At 32.4% G+C, this 20,780-nt stretch overlaps 1 protein-coding gene across 1 annotated transcript in view; it reads right to left on the reverse strand.

Moving 5' to 3' along the window:
• The window catches only part of LOC114333511 (juvenile hormone esterase), an 81,244-nt gene that overhangs the window by 51,408 nt on the left and 9,056 nt on the right, over positions 1–20,780 (reverse strand). The window contains exons 3-6 of the mRNA XM_028283396.2: positions 18,150–18,293; positions 17,597–17,750; positions 13,371–13,556; positions 8,817–9,019 (exon numbers count right to left, since the gene is read on the reverse strand). Coding sequence (XP_028139197.2) covers positions 8,817–9,019; positions 13,371–13,556; positions 17,597–17,750; positions 18,150–18,293 — 687 coding nt within the window. The remainder of the gene's footprint in view (positions 1–8,816; positions 9,020–13,370; positions 13,557–17,596; positions 17,751–18,149; positions 18,294–20,780) is intronic.

Genomic DNA, 20,780 nt, shown 5'->3' on the forward strand with positions numbered 1-20,780 from the left:
CCCAGCTAACTGTGATGATAGTAATAACCTCAATCTAGCTACAAGTTCGTTTGGATCATCCCAGTGGACGTAATCTATTTTATTGTTGTTTACTTCCATAAGTAGTCCTTTACCTTCTGTTATTGGTGCAATTATTTTTTTATATTTTTTTAATTTACTACCATCTATCTGTTTACTTGATAAATAATGTCTTCTGTGAGCATTCGTAGCTACAACTATTTTTGCATAGTTATTTACATCTTGATCTGTAAAATTAGCTGGGTGTTTCTTAAACAAAAGCTCATATAATCCAGACGTACCTTTATATCTTTTGTTTTTTAAAAGAACATCAGCACCATCTATGTTGATTTCGGAATTCCCAATCAGCAGCTTTTCAGATGTTTCATCAAATCTAACTCCATATTTATGATCAAATTCTTTATTTAAAAAATCAGCCTGCATCTCTGTAATATATTTCCTAGGTAATGGATCATACTGATCCAAAAAAAGTGTACGTTCCTGGTTAGCTTCAAATCGAGTTTCAGAGTTTTTATCATTTTTAATCTGTTCTTTTATATCATCCACTTCAATGTTTTCTAATATAGAGTTTTTAATATCACTTGTTTCATAAATTTCATCATCATCCACTTCAATGTTGTCTCCTTCTGCTTCATCAATTTCATCATCCACTTCAATGTTGTCTTCTTTGATTTCATCATCCACTTCAATGTTGTCTTCTTTGATTTCATCATCCACTTCAATGTTGTCTTCTTTGATGTCATCATCATTTTTAATGTACCTTAAAGGTTCATATTTGGTTGTTTCATTTTCAGAACCTGAATTCTTATTCAACTTGGTCTCAATATTTTTTAAGTGTTTTGTAATTGGATTAAATAAATCTTCTTGGATTATTTGTCCTTGCTTTAGTTGTCTCAATTTACTTTGAATGTTTTTTCGTTTAGTTATAAGTTGTCTCTTTATATCCTTATTCATTGTAGGTATCAACCTCTGAACAGCTTTGAATCAGGTCTCGAACAGGTCTCGATCAGGTCTCGAACAGGTCTCGAACAGGTCTCGATCAGGTCTCGAACAGGTCTCGATCAGGTCTCGATCAGGTCTCGAACAGGTCTCGATCAGGTCTTGAACAGGTCTTGAACAGGTTTGATCAGGTTTTGATCAGGTCTTGAACAGGTTTGAACAGGTTTGAACAGGTTTCAAACTGGTCTAAATATATTTGTTCGATATCAGAACAGTTATGAAATTATTTATTGTGTACATGGTGTTAAATAAGTATTACACAAAAAAAAAAAAAAAGTAAATATTTTTATTGAGAAACAATTATTTATACAAATGAATACATTTTTAATGCCCTATAACGGATCCTTGAGATTCCATAAGAACGATGATGATGATTAGGAACGTAGGTAAAGTTTAGTTTATGTTGGGGTTTAACCGTTCCATTTTTATAAAGATATTCTATAGCACTTATATCATCGTTGCTCAGTTCTTGAGGACGGCGTTCTAGATATAATTTATTCATTATCGAATTGTAGTTTCGGTTATCGGTTAGCCCTAAATAGTGACCAATTTGGTGCGTTAAAACCAATTGCAAATTAAAACCTGGTGTCTCAAAGTCGTTTAGTTTTAAGTTCCATAAAACATTTTTTAATATATGTATTTCCCCACATGGAATTTGATTATTCAACGTAGGAACTATTGTATGGGCTATTTCATTTCTAACATTTTGAATGTCAAAAAATAACTTACATTCCTCGGCTGGTAAACATAAACCTGTTATTCTATGGGTATGCGTATCAAATAAAATTGATAGCTTTGGTGCTTCTTCTGCTGTACAATTAACTTGCTTAAACTTAATTCCACTTGCATTGCTCCATGTATTGATAGCTTTATGGACTACTCTAGTAATTGAAGAGTCTGCATTTAAAGTACACCATGTTATTCGTTGCCTATTAATAATAAATGGTTCTCTAAAAACGTTAAACGCAAAACACACATTTAACAATGCGACGAACCAAAATATTTTGTGTAGTAACATCTTTGATGGATTTTATTCATTTAACTGTTTATGAGATTGTTACCGGCTTTTATATCATAAAATTGTAGTGTCAGCAAAAAAAACAATATTTTTTTTTTTTAACTTTTTATTTAAAAAATTACATATTTATTTCACAATAGATAAAATACAGTTAAAACATTTGAACTACATTAGTTAGCGGATTATAATTAACAATACGGTCATGTATAATTATACAATAAGCTGCTGTATTAACTGGTATATTCTTATTGGTTTCAATTTCTATTCTCATATCAACACTTCCCGACTTAACTGATTCATTTTGTCTGCTGCAGTCAATAACAAATATGGGGGCAAAAGAACCAAATTGCTCCAAACTAAGACATGGATCTCCAACTTTATAATAGTACGACTGTTGAAATTGTGCATACATTTCATATGCAATGGCATACTGTTTCTTATCAAAGTTCAAGTTCAAATTGTCATACGGGTACATTTCAGAATTTAGAAATAGTTTTAAGTTTGTAATATTACAATGATCGAAATGGCTCGCATCTTCTTTTATGGCATTCTTTTTGGCAGTCTGTAAAGCAAACAAAACAAATCGTGGTCTTTCTAGTAGACTAGTAGTTTTTACGTTCCAGTTAAATTTCATTGTTTGTGGTAGTAGCGGAATTTCATGATATTCCCAACTTCTGTATGCAAGTTCTAAATTAGATCCATTTTCAATAAATTTGTATAAACGTAACTTTTCCGAATCTGACACTTGAATATGCGGCATTTTCCATATAAATTTAAATATTTCAATTTTTGGTTTTGCATTTTCCATTGTAGACGTCACTGCATTTAAATCTGTTGAACTTCTTATCAATACAAGTTCCTGGCGGATGTTAACCAGGATTCGAGTATAATCTTCTGAAAAACCAAGTAACAGTTTGAGTGGAATACACGCACTAAAATTTCCTTTTGCGTCAGTTGTTATTGATGATGGTTTTTCATAGTTCCAGCCTATACTTTTGTATCGGTTAGATTCACTTTGCGTAAACGAAACATAGTTTTTTATTGTCGTTGTTATACCTAAATTTCTCACTCTATCTATTACACAGCCTCCAATTTCATATCGTATCTCATCAAATAAATACATCAAACCATTATTAACAAAACGCAAAGTAGTGCTTTCTTTCCCATCATCCGTTAGACGCCCTTCAATATACAGATAACTCTCAGAAGGTAAGGTGTATATATCTTGAGTCTGAATAGGTATCCTTATTTCATCACAATGGTTAAAAGTTGCGTTGGCATAGGGTAAATGACTATGCATTTCTCGACTCACAACTGAGTTATCAACCAATACATGACCTCCAATATTCAAAATGTTAAAACTCATATTCGCTCTTTTTACAAGTACACCTCAAGAAAATCCTAAGTATTCTAGTATTTATAAAAAATCTAATTCTGCACCAAGTATTTCTTATGCTTTTCTTTTTTCCTGACGTTGTTGTTGTTGTTTTTTATTCTAAATCCCAGTGAGGTTAAAAATACTTTGTTTTCAGTTGTCAACTGTTTGAGCGTCTGCTTATCACTAATATTATTGTCAAAACTTTTAGTATTATATACACTGTTCACACCTGGATTAGAGTTATAAATTACAACCATTTTTTTTTAAATGTAGTCTTAACGTAATAACTTCTCGTGTGAAATTAACAAGATTACCATCCTGGTCAACTATTTTAATGAAAATTTCATCAATATATCTATTTGTGACAGGTAGATAAATTACTTTTTTTGGAATTTCAACAATTTTGTATCCCGGTAAGACATTTGGATAAAACATGTGAATGATATGACCTTGATTTTCATTGACGTATGAATTAGTGATTAGATTACATTCCACACAAATAGAATTAACCTTTGTGATATGCACAGGATTCTCGGCTACGTGAGTCTTTGAAGGTGAAAGCCGTTTTGATGTAAATCCCAATAAGGAGGCAATTGTATGTGGTTTTTCAAAATGAATTACTTTGTTGCTTTTTATTTCACATTTGAGTGTATTGTTATTAATTCTCATTTCCAGACTTGTAGGTTGTTCACTATGATGATGTTTTTTAGCCACACTTTTTACTACGTTTCCTTGCAGTGGTTTCTGTATTATATTTTTATCAATTTCTGTATCATCTTTACCTGGTGTTTGATCTAATTTTAATTCTAATTCAGTTATTTTTTCAGTTAAATATTTTGAAAGATCATCAACTTCATAAGCACCATGTGGAATCGTTATATCGTGACCATTTATATAAAACTTGTTGTTTGTTTGGTCTATATTTGGAATTGTATTGTATGTCATAAAATCAATTAAACCCAGTACATACTGTTCATTTTCGTTTAAAATAATTGGTGGATAAATTTTTGTTGATAACACCGATTCTCTTCCAGATAACACAAAAGTGAACGACATGTTCAAACGGAGATCATACAGTAAATAAAAATTATTCTTTTAAAACAGGTATTTATTTAAAAAATCTAAACACAATTGTCCACAATTTACAGTGTTATAAGATTGATAAATTTTATGATTATATACAATGTGACAATAGCCATTTGAATTAAAGTATGATATAGCTTCCATAGGCGGTCTCAAGTTTCCAAAACTATCAAAATACACAACTTTAGATTTGTTCTTCTTGTACGCTGTCCAATGAGTTCCAGGACCGTCTTTATTATCTAAATTAATAATTCCACTCTCATGTTGCCAAATTTTTTTCGGAAACGCGTTTCTCATAAATACACCTCTGAAATATGGAATTTTCATTAATTTTGCGTATTTTTGTAACTCTACATTTGTCAAAGCATGTTTTGGAATATTTATTTGATCCGCCTTCTTCATAAAAAAATACCCATTCCACTTTTATATGGTTTCAAGTATAAACCTTTTCCAATTGCTAATGCTTCCATTTTACGATTATGACGTTGTTTTTCAAGTAAATCTTCTTTAGCTGCTTTTGCATCGTTTATCGTCTTCACGATGGCGGAGGTGCCACCGGCAATAGTGCCCAAAGCGCTTAATCCTGCAAATATGGGTATTAAAGGTAATATACCTCCAGTTTTCGGAACCTGAATTACTCGACCACGTGGTTTTTTTATGTTCTTGTAAGATTTCACAATTCGCAATGCTTGTTGAATAGCTTCCCTTAACGTTCTTGGTTTGCTTTCCAATAGTTTCTTTCTAATGTCTCGAATTACTTTAACTAAACTGAAATACTTTTGTTTTGGAATTTTAGAACCTTTTTTCTTAGAGACCTTCCTTTTAGAGGTCTTTCTTGTCTTTTTCTTACTAGCATTCATGTTAACAGTTTCTAATGAACTAACTGTATTGTGCATTTGATCTGATTTTATATTCAAATTTCATGTTACTGTCCTACGGGTATATAATAAGCGTATTCAGCGACATTTTGTCAGTCAGTAATTAATATGTGTCTCGAGGTGTACACGCTTAACCCGGAAGATTTCTATTCAAGACTTTCAACTTTTAACAATTGGAAGGGGAAGAAATCAGAAGTAGAGTTAGCTGCTTGTGGATTTTACTTTCTTCAAGTAGAAGATATAGTTAAGTGTTTCAAATGTGGTGTAGAAATATACAAATGGGAATCAAATGACAATATAATCGGAGATCACAAAAAATTCAGTCCTGATTGTACTTTTGTAAAAAGAGTGTATCCTATTTTTCTTAAAATCAACAACAATAAAGAAAATTTTGAGTGAGGCCTGTACCTGTAAAACATAAAATTATGCCTGTACCTGTGAAGTATAAATGTCCAAAGTGTGGAGGAGAGACTGATATACCTAATTTAAATTGTATAAATTGTGAGTACATAAAATTATTGAAATCGAAATCTGGTGCTAAGAATATACCAAGTAGTATGTTTGGGGAAATGTGAGGTTATTTGTTTAAAGAATAGAAAAAATATATATATAAACACTTATCTTAGACTATTTATTTACTAATTTGTAAGTCGTTGATGAAGATGTTAAACGCTGCCATTAATAAACTACCTTTTGAGCTGCACATCCCTGGTGGATATAGGTTTTGTGGACCAGGAACCAAATTGCATAAACGATTAGCAAGAGGAGATAGGGGAATAAATGGGTTAGATGAAGCGTGTCGTGAACATGATATTGCATACTCTCAAAATAAAGAGTTATCAAAACGACATGAAGCTGATAAGATTCTAGCTGAAAAAGCTCTTGAACAGTTTCGATCAAAAAATACAGCATTTTCTGAAAAGTTGGCAGCACTTGGTGTAGCTGGAGCAATGAAAGCAAAAGTGAAATTAGGTATGGGTCTTAGTTCTGTTAATTATAAAGCTGTAACAAAAAGTTGTACTAAAGAATTAAATAAATCTAAAGATATGTTAGAAAAACTAGCTGCAAGTATAAACCACTGTACCTTATTACTACAGGGATTAACTATTTCAAAATCAAGAAAACGCACACAAAATGTCAAGCATAGAAATAAGCAGAAAATACAACAAAAGCTATTAAATCACAAAAGAGCAAAACAACAAATTTTAGATGATATGAATGTAGACATTTCAAATGAGTTCGCTAATGACTCTATAAACAGAGGAGACACAAGAGAAAAACGAAAAATAAATGATGAAAATATCGTTATTGATGCTAAAAAACAAAAAACTGATGTAAACGAAATATTGAACAATACCCCTAAACGAAAACGTGATGATAATGATACTACGTATAACCAACCAAATAAAAAAATAAAATACAATGTATAGTTTGATACCAACTCATTTATTAGTAGCATCATGTCTTTGAGTGAGTATAGACATAAAGTTGCACAGTTTCAAGAGAAAGTCATTGAGTTACAAAAAGATATTAAAGTATATCAGGATTTAAGAAAAATTATTAAACAATTAGAGAACCTACATATTAGTGATAGAACATATCCACTAGGACATATTCAACCATGGACGATAACAAAACCACCAGCGGAAACATAGTTCACCTTTTTGACCTGTAAAAATGTAAATTTTATAAACAATGAAAACTTATTTACATCAAAGTTCACCTTTTTGACCTGGAAAAATGCATACTTATTTACATCAGTTGTTCACCTTTTTGACCCGTAAAAATGCAGTTATCATTTATATTGACGTCAATCAGTAAAACAAGATGATTTTGAAAATTATAATTAGCTACATTTTGCAGAATAAAAATCTATTTACGTACGACTTAACCTTTTTGATATAAAAATGCAGTTACACTATATAAATTGAATCCGATGTGTGAATTGCATTATATCTACCACAACTGAACATAATGGGTCTTGAAAACGTTGTAGTACAGTTCCACCATCAGCAGCAGGTTAATGCCGCTGACCGATTAAACGAGGAGGAACGGAGCAGGTATGCAGGTGTCGTTCCTACAGTTCAACCACCACAGGGGCGTCGCCGGATAATAGAGTTGCACAACGACAGAGACTTTCCAATTGGGACAAGAGAGCGGCAGTTACCTTTTCCGTTGGTGGAGCTGCATAGGGTTAATTTTAGTTAAGTATATTGTATAGTTTGTATTGTTTCTAATTAATAAATATTTATAGTTATTTTTTGTTTTTCTTTTCTACCATTAACTTCCCTCAAACTTTTAGATTTGGTACGTTGCTTTTTCTTTAAGTTCTAAATTTAAAACATTTCTATCTGGCTAGGCTAGGCTAGGCTGGGTTGGATACGACTAAGCAAGTCACACAAGTTCTTTTTTTTACTCACCAACACCTACAAAAACAATTTTAAAGTCTCAAATTTCGATCACCCTGTACAAATTTAACTAAAAGAAGAGGAGATGAAGCGATAAGCGATGAGTTTTGCACTCGATATACAAGGTGGTCAAATACACAGCCCTCTGGTCATTGCCGACCGCTTCTTTTACTTCTTCATGACATTTAAGACAAAGAAAATACAGGTGAGACAGGTGACAAGGTGACAATTCTTCGGGAAAGAAGAAGAGATGTAGAGATAAGCGACCACTTCTTATAACCCTCTGGTCATTGACGATCACTTCTTGTAATTCTTATACACCCCCAAGGTCAAAGGAGGCTCTTCTGTCCATCAGCTTCGGAGACCCTGATGGACAGGTTACCAAAGTGAGTTAGAACCCCGTCTGCTATACTACTCCCTTTGTTTTCAGTCTGGTAGGATGTACAGTAGCATCTTTTGATGTTGTTTTATGTGCTATTAGATCGAAAACTTAGTTTTTTTTTAATTAACGTAAAAAGTGAAATTATGTATAGTTCATATCATTAGGTACAATCCGTAAAAGTTTCAAGTTTCTACATTGTAAAAAAACAAGAGAATTTAAGCATTTTTCAATAAAATCGTTTTTTTTTTTATTTAAACAATAATAAACATAAAACAAAAATTTTATTGACTATTCGTGTATTGTTCCCGCGAATGCATATGTCTGCAAATTTTCATTTATTTGCATTGAAGAAAAGTCAGTCCAATTAACGTCTAAAGATTTGATGCAAACTATTGAAGTAAAGAAAAGCGTTTAAAAATAAAAACTGAACATCGAGATATATGATTTACACATAGTATGATTATAAGAAATATAGAGACTCCAAGTCGATGTTAATAGATTATATACTATTAGTGCTCAAAGCGCAACATGGTTCCCTGCTCGAATAGAACGCGTGGTTCTTGCCAGTTCAATTGACACCCAATATACAAATTGAAGATTTTTACTTCTGTATAAGTAAATAAATATAGTTACAAATTAATAATAGTCTTACCGACATCAATGCTACGGCTGCATCATTCAGTTCTTTGGCAGTTTTGTTTTGCAAAAGCTCTAACACTTCTTGTGAAGTAGCGTTTGGACTGAAGGCAGGATCGAGCGCAATAGACAAATCGTAAGCTATTTGACGATGATCTCTTTGGAAAGTCCACGGACTAAGAATAGATCCACTTTGGGAGATTGCAGCTCTGAAAAGTCCTGGAAAAAATTGAAACGTTAATCAATCATCAAACGTTTCAGAACTACCTTTACCCTAGGAAACGAAGCCAAAAAAGCACTTGAAAACGAAAAATTACTAGGTGCTATTTTTCAACTAGAATATATGGTGGAAGTCAATAGAAAAGGAACACCGTCTCGTTTGTATCGAAATTTTTACTGCGTCATGTTTTTTATAAACATTTAAGCCAAACAGCGACTTTTTTCATTGATTTCAGTATTGTGAAAAAAGTTTGGATTGTAGATGGAAACGTCACATAAACGACTTTCTTGAAAATACTTTAGTTTTAAAATGAGAATTTCAAATTTAAAAAACAAAAAAGTTATTACGAATTAAACCCGAAAGTAAGCATCTTATCAATTGTTTATAATTATTAAAATAAACAATATACATATTTAAAAGATATTTCACTATGAGATTTTATATAGTTACTATAATGTGTAAAAGATTTCTCCCGATAAATTAAAAAGTTTTTAAACAATTCTATTTGTTTGTTCCATTTGCAAAACAAGACCGTTTTCAAATCGCTCTGCAGGTGCTTTGTCAAAATTTGGAAAAGCTTTTTTCGTCGCATTCTTTCCATAAGGTCTCAAATTTTCGTGTTTTTTTAAAATTTATAGGTATTCATTTTTAATTGTTTACTTCAGTGGCGTAGCTAGCATGGGTGAGGTGACACCCGGGGCGGTATTCGATAGTGTCACCCCAAATCCTAAAAATAAATTTTGTTAAAATCAACAAAAATCCGATATGCGTATGTTTTGAATAATGAAAATAATAAGAATTATAGTTAATGAAATTGCAGTACTTAGTATATTATAACAGTTTATTTATTTTTTGTTTTACATTGTGTAAATGAATTAAAAGTATTTCTCTCTCTCTCGCTTTATTAGCGGCATCTCTGAAAACAGATTTTTTATATTTTATGTTTTGTGTTGCTTCATGTTCGATTGTTAATAAACCGCGGTTATTTAGTCTTGTTTGCGTCACTGTTGTTCGCAAGTATTTCTTGATTAATTTTGGCGTATCTACTAAAACTTCTCTCACATAAAGCAATTGATTACCCAAATGGTCATAAACAATTTTAATGCGACCATTAAGTTTGGGAGAAATTCCATAAAAACCCATTCCACAATTACTTTTAAAAAGTCTCGGCTAATCATTTAGAGGCTGTAGTATTGGCTGCTGGTAAATGTTTTCTGAGCCTTGGCATTTCTAGCAGGTCTGCTTCTACATTGTAATAGTCACAAAATATTGAAACAGCTTATTTTAACTGTTCACTGTTCTTGAAAAGCAAAGTGTGTATCTGCACAATCTCGAACAATGAAGCCGCATCATGAATGGACTTTGATCTGGTTTAGTTCAACATTGAATAGGTCAGAGCATTCCAACATATCCCTTTGAAATATGGCTCGAAGTGTGAGTCCCTGAGTAGCTAACTCACCTTCCATTCATTTTTGACGTCGAATTCGTTTTGCGGTAAGAATGTAGTCGTCTTCATATTTTTTGGTGGCAAAATCTATTGCTTTATCTATAATATTTAGCCCCACGTTTTTCTTCAATATAATGACAAAATGCCCCTAGTTTCGTCGCTGATTGATCAAGGTTATGCCTTTACATTGCAATTCAATTTGACAAAAATTAATTTCTCTCAGTACATCATTCCAAAAGAAAAGATAACACAGAAATGTGAAATTACACACAGCGTGCATAAGTTTATGTGCAGCACGTCTGGTGTCCAAATTTTCTTGTTGATGACATAATTCCTCAATAATTGCAGCAACAACACTATCAAAATGTTCTGTCAATACTTTAACTGCAACATAGTGAGCACTCCAGCTCGTTGTGGAAAGTCGTTTAATAGACGCTTTGCTGTGTTTAAAAGCACTTCCCAGTAGCTAGTGGAAGCAGAAAAAAAAATTAAAAATTGCCTCTACACATCCGAAAAATCTGTTTTGTGAAAAAGAGTGCTGGCAACATAAAATAATTAAATGATCAATACATCCAAAGAAAATGGCCTTTTTGTTTGTTGCTTTGATAATAGCTTGTATTCCTCCATGTACGCCGCTCATAACAGCTGCATTATCGTATTCCTGTGAACGACACTTAATATTATTGAACTAAACCATCAAGCTTCTTGAGAATTTCGTTACTTAGATCAACTGCTTTTTTCCTTTTAACGGTTCAAATCTACTTTTACCTCGATTTTTCTTGGTTTCGTGTGTTCACAAAATAATATCAAATGGTATTTTGATTGCAAAGTGAGTAAAGTTACAAATTAACGATTCATTCTTTTGTGATCGGGTCTTTCGGGTACCCGGGGCGGACCGCCCCCTCCGCCCCATCCTAGCTACGCCACTAGTTTACTTATAAATAATTTATGCATAATGAAGTACCATTTTCGCCTTTGGGAGTATAATCAAGACGTACGTCAGATCTTTATAGATTTCAAACAGGCTTATGATTCAATTAATCGTCCAACACTATTGAAGGCAATGGTCGAGCTGGGCGTACCCAAGAAACTAACTGCGGTAACACAAATGTGTGTAAGTAACTCCTTTGCACAAGTTAGAATAAGGGGAAAAATATCAAATGCTTTCTGCGTAAATTCTGGACTGAGACAGTGAGACTCGTTATCCCTATTGTTGTTTAACCTGGACTTAGAATATGTCATGCGAAAAATTTATCCAAAAATCAAACCAGATATAGCTGCTCGGGGAGCAAAAATCCTACTCGCCTTTGCCGATGACGTAGATGCAGTGGCACAATCGACATTAGAAGTTAACCCGGCACCTGCCACGTGGCCTTGCAAGGCGTCAACTGCCACGTGGGGTGCTCACAGCACCCCTTAAAAATTTTCTGTGATCTACTTGTTTATAAACAAAATAATGTGTTGAGTTACACAAGTATATATAAAAAAAAACATGTTTTATTAACTTATTAGCTACTAATATATTATAAAAGTTAAAAAATAAAATTAAAAAGGTGTTTTAAGCAAATTAGCGAGTACCAACACATAATAAATTAAGTGAAGTAAAATATCTACAAAAATTAAGATTTATTGAATATAGAGACTATATTAATAATTTAAATCAATTATTACAATAAAAAAATGTAAATCTGACCTGTTTATCAAAAACACAAAAAAAAAATTTAAAACTTAAACTGGCAGATAATGACACCCCGATTCGACTTTAGAGCTAAAATTTCAGAATGACACTAAATAACCACTTCAAACTCAAAGAGATCTATGCTATATAATATTATAGAAAGCTACTATGACGCACAGCACGGTTAACAAACTTGAAATACCAAATATTTGATGAAATTGTGTTATGGGGTGCTGGTGTGGCAGGTGCCGGGTTAAGATTATTTTCTCGATCTTTGAAGAAGCTGCATAAACATCGGTCTTAAAATAAATGAAGACAAAACAAAATACATGGTCGTTTCAAAACAAGAACGACGGCGAATTCGACGACGAAGTCAAAACATTACTATAAACGATCATAACTTCGAAGTGGTTAAAGAATTTAAATATCTAGGAGCAACAATCACAAATGACAACAAAATAGAGCGAGAAGTTAAAGCGCGAATAATGGTAGTAAATATAATGCAGTAAAAGACTTTTCTCGCGAGGTGTGAAAATCCAGATGTATAAGACCATCAAAGAACACAAAGAACAGATTTCTGAACAATAATTGTTGCCAAGAATTTTAACTAAATACGTATTCTGGTAGATTCATTTTAAATTTTTCAAATAGGTAGGTACGTGTGTAATTTTTTATTAGGATACTGAAACATTTAAAATTATTACGTATCTGTCGCATTTAAAAACTATTTAGAAAGTCACTACAATTATAAACTTGCTTTTTTCTCTGCCAGCACAACAATAAAAACTAATATACACAACATTTGTTTATCCATAATCTCTATATTGAACAATTATTGACAGATGATTTTAACACCCAATCAGATCCCGTATAACGTTTGAGCGCCTAATACCATACTGTGGGTGTGCGCATGCGCCCGCGAAAATAAAAATTCATCCTCGTGCCTAAAGAAGTATAACTTCAAAAACCATGAAGAAATAAAAATTTCGATACTTACGGGATGGTGCCTTTTCTGTTGACTTCTTCCAGATATTCCATTTAAAAAATAGCGGTTAGTAATTTTTTGATTTTTAAATGCTTCTTTTCATGGCGTGCTTAGATAGGAACGATATTTGCATATTTTTTTAATTACGTCATTATTTTATCAATGTTTCACTTCATCAAATTGGATGATTTATAAATTACAATGTCCTTTTTCAAATTCTACCGGATTATAAATACATACCCTTAGATTTCTCACTCATAAGTTGATAGGTTACAGATGCTCCCCCTGCACTTTGACCAAAAATAGTAACTTTGGTTTTGTCCCCTCCAAAATGTTCAATATTTTCTTGAACCCACTTCAAAGCTAGTAGCTGATCTTTTAATCCATTGTTACCAGGGATAACTGTATCTCCAGTCGAAAGAAAACCTTGAAATAGGATACATGTTAGATTTTATCTCATAGATAGGTACAGATACATAGATAAAGATTTACAATTCTCTATACTATTTTCAAAGCATAAATACTATAAAAAAATATGAAAAAAAATATTTTTAAGAAACGCTTTTCTTTAGTTACGAGTGACTAAAATTAAACAAATTATAAAAAATCAACTAAAAAGCAAAAAATTTAAAAAAAAATTGAAAAAATCTAACACATTCGTTAAAGAAAAGCGTGGCGTGTCTTCATCGAATAACCTGTTTTCGCATCACGCTTTTCTTTAACGAATGTGTTAGATTTATTCAATTGTTTGCTTTTCGGTTGATTTTTTATAATATATTTAATTTTAGCCACTCGTAACTAAAGAAAAGCTTTCTTAAAAATATTTTTTTTTATATTTTTTTATTTTTACTTTTTAGTCTTACACTTTTCAAACATTAAAATATATCGTCATGTTTATTAAAATAAAACATATGATGTACAAATATGAAAAGCAGTCGGAATCGGCAAAAAATTTGAAACTTTATTGTTTTTTTATGAAGCATAACGTAAACAATTAACGTAAAAACTGAAATTATGTATAGGTCATATAATTATCTACAGTCTGTAGAAGTTTCAACTTTCTTCATTGTAAAAATCAAGAGAATTTAAGCATTTTCCATTAAAATCGTTTTTTTTTATTTAAACAATTAATAAACATAAATTTTTTTATTGACTATTCGTGTATTGTTCCCGCGAATGAATATGTCTGCAAATCATTCATTTGCATTGAAGAAAAGTCAGTCAAATTAACGTCTAAAGATTTGATGCTATTAAAGTTGAGAAGTATTGAAGTAAAGAAAAGCGTTTAAAAATGTTGAAAAAAAAATGGTAGGTATGTCTGATATAAAAATAACTATAAATTATTATAGTTATTTCCAAGAAAAAAGTTAAATTGACTAATATCTTATACCAAGAATGGAAACTTTTAAAGTTTACAATATTTTTGATGCGTTTTTTAGTATCCGATTTGTTTATAATACTTAGAAAGCGACATAGTCCAGATTGATTTATCGAAAAGCAGACCATAATAGACATTTTCTACAGGAGTTTATTTTTTCTGCAATCACTTCAGGATGTAGCTTGTATCAATAATTGCGGAAAATTTTTGATTTTTGCACCCATATTTTGGCAGTTTTATTTCTAATTATGTAATATATTATAATAAATTTTAATAATAAAATATTCCTCCAACAAAATGATGGTTATTATGATGTTATTATGACTCATACGACACGAGCATCATAATGACAATTAAATGCAAATTATATACATGATTTTTTTCTATGATTATTCTTAACAAAAAAAAATATTGAAATGTATTTATTTTGTAACACAAACAAATTAACTAGTTAAATGATTAAATTATTTATGTTGTTGATACATGCATTTATATTTTGAATATCGTTGCACTAGAGTTACACTGTTGTATGTGTAGACACATTTGTGTACAACATAAAACAGTGTAACTGTGTATACAGTTGAGTCTGAGAATCTTTACCGGTGCGTCATCATTTAAAGCATACGAAATAAGTCGATGATAAGTCGGAAATTAAAATTTACGTAACGCAACAGCAAGTGACAGTAAGTGACTTGCTGTTGCGTTTAGTAAATTTCAATTTACGACTTATCATCGACTTATTTCGTATGCTTTAAATGATGACGCACGGGTAAATATTCCCGGACTTAACTGTACACATACACCAGTGTAACAATGGGGCAACGACATTATCATCATCATCATCATCAATAATGCTACAGCCCTATTTAAACAGCCTCGACCTTCCCAAGTCTATTACGCCAGTCAGTCCTATCCATTGCCAGCCGTTGCCAGTTTGCTACGCCTATTTTTCTCCCATCCTCACCTATACCATCCTTCCATCTAAGTTTTTGGTCTACCCCTATTTCTACTTCCCACAGGTTGTGACATAAGGATTCTTCTAAGAGAGTTGTTCTTGTTATGCTGTGATCTTGCTAGATGTCCTGCTCATCTTAGTCTTCCTATTCTTATAAGAGATACTACGTCTTCACCACCAAATATATGTTTATATCTGTGGTATACCTCGTAGTTGTACCTCCTCCTCCAAATACCATTTTCACAGATGCCACCGAATATTCCTCTCATGATCCTTCGTTCAAATATAAGCAGAAGGTTTTCATCTGCCTTGAAGATGGTCCATGTCTCCGATCCATATGTCATTATTACCGATACCGAGCAACGATATTACAATCATTAAAATGAGTTTAAGGTTAAATTTTCAATATCGCTATAGTAACAAAGCGTATGATTTGACTGACATTGCTCATTGCGCATGTGCCACTTTCGATTCAGAACGTCATCTCGCGATTCTATTGGCCAGGCGCGGTCATATACTTGACTAGCTAAAAATTTAATGTTAATTGTTTGAAAAAATACCCATAATTGGGAAAACAGTGCAAAAAGGAATTTCTCCTTTAAACAACTTGAACATAACTTACAGCCTTCATATTTTGCCTAGAAAAACTCAATACGAATTACCCGTTTGATAAAGTTAGGTACGATCTGTTTTATAGTTTTTTCAAAAACATTTTGCAATCCAATTTGCAAGATCATGCTGGGCCCAAAATAAGCACTTAACATCTTTTACGTCACTTTTAGTTTTGCTAAGGAAGAGAGGCCAAGACCATCCTGAGACTCAAAGCAAACAATACTTGGAGGCCAAATTATGTATTGAATAGCCATACAAACACTACTGGGACTATACTTGAGGAATCCATCTTTATGATGAACTCAGATATGATGACACCAGAACTAATCTTCACTGAGAAGATTAACACAATTTTACCATCTAGAGAACAAAAAGTCCCAAATATTAATGGGGACTTAATATGGTTCACTTATGGATCTAAAACTGCCCATGGTACTGTATCAGGAGTCTTTGGGCAAACATGCAACCATTTTTACTTTGGTGACCAGCATTGATGAAATCATTGATGAAGACCCTAATGGTAAGAGAGGTCTATTTTGGCTGTAAGGAACTCTCTCACCAAATCAAAACTGATGAGAAACTGCAAATATCGCCTTAACAACTTGACAAAAGACAATAAAGTGTCTTTAATAGGGTTGTCAAGTCATGAATGAGCAGATAAGTTAGCGAAACAAGGCTCGAGAAGAGCTTTTGAAGGTCCAGAACCTTTCTGTGGCATCACTAAAGAGGCTACGAAAACAAGGTTTAGAAATGGTTGATAATTATCATTATAATGAATCATCAAAAGAAATGGAGAAGCACTCAAGGGCAAATCCAGCCTAAAAAAATAATCAAGAATATTGATAAAAAACTCTCGAACAGTTTGAGGAACCTCAATAAACTAGAGATTAAAACGGTCACTGAAGATGACTGGACACAGCCGTTTAAGAAATCACCTATACAAACTAGGTAAGGTGAATCAACCATGATGCAGAAAGTGCGAAATGGAAGAAGGTACTGCTATATACATACTATCCCTTTGCAGTGTTCTAGGTGATGTAAGGGAGAAATTCACTGTTCAAATGAGATTTAAACCAAAAAAGATTCTAAAACTACCAATAAAACAACTGTTGGCCTTCGTTGACGTCACATAACTTATTATAGTTTAAGGTGAAGAACAGGGTGTGGTACAAAAGTCTTATATCCAAGTGCCAGAGAATAACGAGTCTCGCCTGAGTTAAAAAGAAGAAGCAGAAGAAGATGGTAGCCCATCTGCGCGCCGAGAAAAAATTGAATCGCCTCTCCACTTTTTCGCAATACATACGTTTTTTCACACTTTTTTGAGATCTTTATTATAAGTTTCGTCTTCGATTCATTGGAAAACTGTTCTTCTCTTCAGGAAAGTTCGCAAGAGTTGTTTGATTAGCTCTGTTGGTGGACGTTTTTAACAACTCTGGCTTCAATCCAAGCCAACGTCTCTTAGAACTTTACCTCTTGCTTGTTAAAAAAGGAAAAATTCATAGATAGCATTTATTTACTTACCAAAGGGACCTACGCGATAATTCGCACTGACAATAATGACACCGTGTTCCATTAAATAATGGGGTCCATGGAAATCAATGTGATTGGCTCCGGTTACAAATCCTCCTCCATAGATATAGACCATAACAGGAAGAGAAACATTCCTTGATGGTTCCTGAAAAAAAAATAATAAGTAGGTTCTGTTATAGTAAAATCGGGATTATATTTTCAGAAGAACTCGATGTAGTTGGTCAGGTTGAAGACTCTCCTGGAGTTCATATTTTTTGCCCGAATAACAAACTTCCAATTAAGATAAACAATGATATATTTACTTTTTGATGAGAAACAAGCCATTGGTAATTACATACCCAAAGATTTTAATGGAAGAACAAAATTGTTTTAAACAAATACGTTGGAAGACAATGTTTTCTCGGAATTTTTTGTGGTAGGCCTAATACAATTTAAAACAAACAATAAATTTCACTCTTATGCTAATATACGATTATATTTTTAAGTAGTTATGAGACCAACTTATCTACCATCAATAAGTAAGAGATCTTTTAGTTTTACTTACCACTGGAGTATATACGTTTAAATATAGACAATCTTCCTTTTGAGGTATCTCTGTCCCAGGAAATGGATATTTTTGTTGAAAGCAGACCCTGTCATTCTTGGTAGCATTTAGAACCCCGCTCCATGGTTCCGCTGGTATAGGGGCCTTAAGAAGAAGCTAAGTTAGATTTACTGTGCTATTGGTTTAAATAGGTACTAAATTTTTCTAGAAAATTCTAAGTTTTAATCTAGTAGCACATAAAATAAAATTTAAAATAGTCTTTTACATTCCACCAGATTAAAACTATTAGGACCATTTTCTGGTTATACCTCCGAGGCTTCTAAAAATGCAAGCCATAACGAATGCTGAGACTAAAGAAGATGAGGGAATTTTACAATTTATTATTGACGTCCCATCTGCTCAGCGCGGTAAAGTTCCAACGAAATTGGATCCCTCCGTATTCCAATTGGAGTTAAAAATGGAAATTAAAAATGAATAAAAATTTTCGGTAGGGGTGCCGCAAGCACCCCTACCGTTTTCGAGACTTTTAGTCTCTCGTCAGGGTGTGTATGTTACGGTAAATGTGATTAAATGGGAATTATTAATAATTACCGGTTACTATTAATACAACCCGAATAGCTAGGTGAAAGTAATAAATATACCAGAAATAATCACATTGACCGGTTATTATTAATAAATCCCGTATTCAAACGGTAAACGTGATAAATGTTGAATACCAATAAGTTCTTAGAAGCTTGTGGGGTGGAGGCTTTATTTATTACATGTCTATACTAAATTTACAATCAAGATGCACTAGAAATAAACAAACCAAGATACGTTAAATGCTACTAGGAGTACTCCTGAATCATAATTTACAATGTACCCATATACATTGTAAATCTTAAATCATGATTTCCAAAGTTTATACATTGTAAATTATGATTCGGGAGTGCTCCTAGTAGTATTTAACATATCTTGGTTTGTAAATTTCTACTGCATCTTGATTGCAAATTTAGTATAGTTAGGTTTTTTGATTGATAAGTTCTGTTTAACTGTCTAAATGTATTGCCAAAATACGAGTTTGTTAATACATACTTATTACATGTCTAGTTAGGATTTTTGATTGATAATTTTGTTAAAGGGCATAGGTGCAAAATGTCGTCTGACAAAATGTTCAATGTGCTTTAAATGTATTTTTTTTTGAATCCTAAGAAAACTAATAAATATTTTTGAAAAATTTAAAGGCAGAATGAAAGACTTCATGATTACCGAGGGCCGAAAATCCCTGAAAACTTCTATAATGTTTATTTTAATAAGTTACAGTTATTTTTAATTGCAAATATTTCATTCAAAAGAAATTTTTTATTCTGATGGACTTGAGGCCCTCGGCAATAACGTAATCTTTCATTCTGCGTTTAAATTTTTAAAAAATACTAATTACTTTTCTCATGATTCCAAAAAAATGAATACATTCATACAAGTAAAAACAGACTCGAATTTGGTAATAAAATTAAACGCCTAAACATAATTTATCAATCAAAAAACCAAACTGGACTTATATTTGGTAACAAACAAGTAATAATAGACTTGTATTTGGTAACAAAATTAAAACACTTAAACAGCATTTATCAACCAAAAAAACCTATTTAACTAGACTTGTATTTGGTAACAAAGTTAAAACACTTAAACAACATTTATCAATAAAAAACCTAACTAGACATTTAATAAGTAAAACAGTTAAACACTTAAGGGGAAAGGCGCAAAATGTAGCCTGTTAAATAGTGTTAAAATTTTTTGAAAATTACACATAAAATAAAATATCAAAATACTATTTCGCATTCCACCAGATTAAAACTATTGGAAACATTTTTTGGTTACACCTTCGAGACTTCTAAAAATGCAAGCCATAACGGATGCTGAGACTAAAGAAAATGAGGAAATGTTACAATTTATAATTCACTTCCCATCTGCTCAGCGCGGCAAAGTTCCAACAAAAATGGATCCCTGTACTTGATTGGAGTAAAAATGCAAATTTTTATTGAAGTAAAAATACACATAAATAGATAGTTTGGTTTTGTTTTGCTTCAGAGTGCGCACGAAGCTCTACTGTGGAAGTCGTAAGACAGAAACAGCTGTTAGAGATTGTGCATTGCCTCTGAATCTAAAGGAAACATAAACTGTCTCTTTCATTTTCAATTTCGTTGCTATACGAAACTACAATCGTATTATATTTTAGTTTAATCAGAGAGTGCTGATTAAACGCAGATGTTCCTAGGGCATCCCTGCCATTTCGTTCATTGCAATCCGAGACTGGACGCCGGGATTATTCTGGTTCAGTCAGAGAGAGCTGCATATGCACCTCCTGACGAGAGACTAATAAGTCTCGAAACCGGTAGGGGTGCTTGCAGCACTGTTTGATTGAACTAAAATATAATACAATTGTAGTGTCGTATTGCAACGAAATTGAAAATGTTCCTTCATTTTTCATTTGAATTTTTGCTCCAAACGGAGTACGGGGTATCCATTTTCGTTGGAACTTTACAGCGTCGGGCAGATTGGAGGTGAATTATAAATTGTAAAATTCTTCAATAGTTTTATTCTGGCGGTATGTAAAATAATATTTTAAATTTTATTTTATGTGCTATTAAATTA

The sequence above is a fragment of the Diabrotica virgifera genome, chromosome 2, assembly GCF_917563875.1.
Source record: "Diabrotica virgifera virgifera chromosome 2, PGI_DIABVI_V3a".
NCBI classification, from domain to species: Eukaryota; Metazoa; Arthropoda; class Insecta; order Coleoptera; family Chrysomelidae; genus Diabrotica; species Diabrotica virgifera.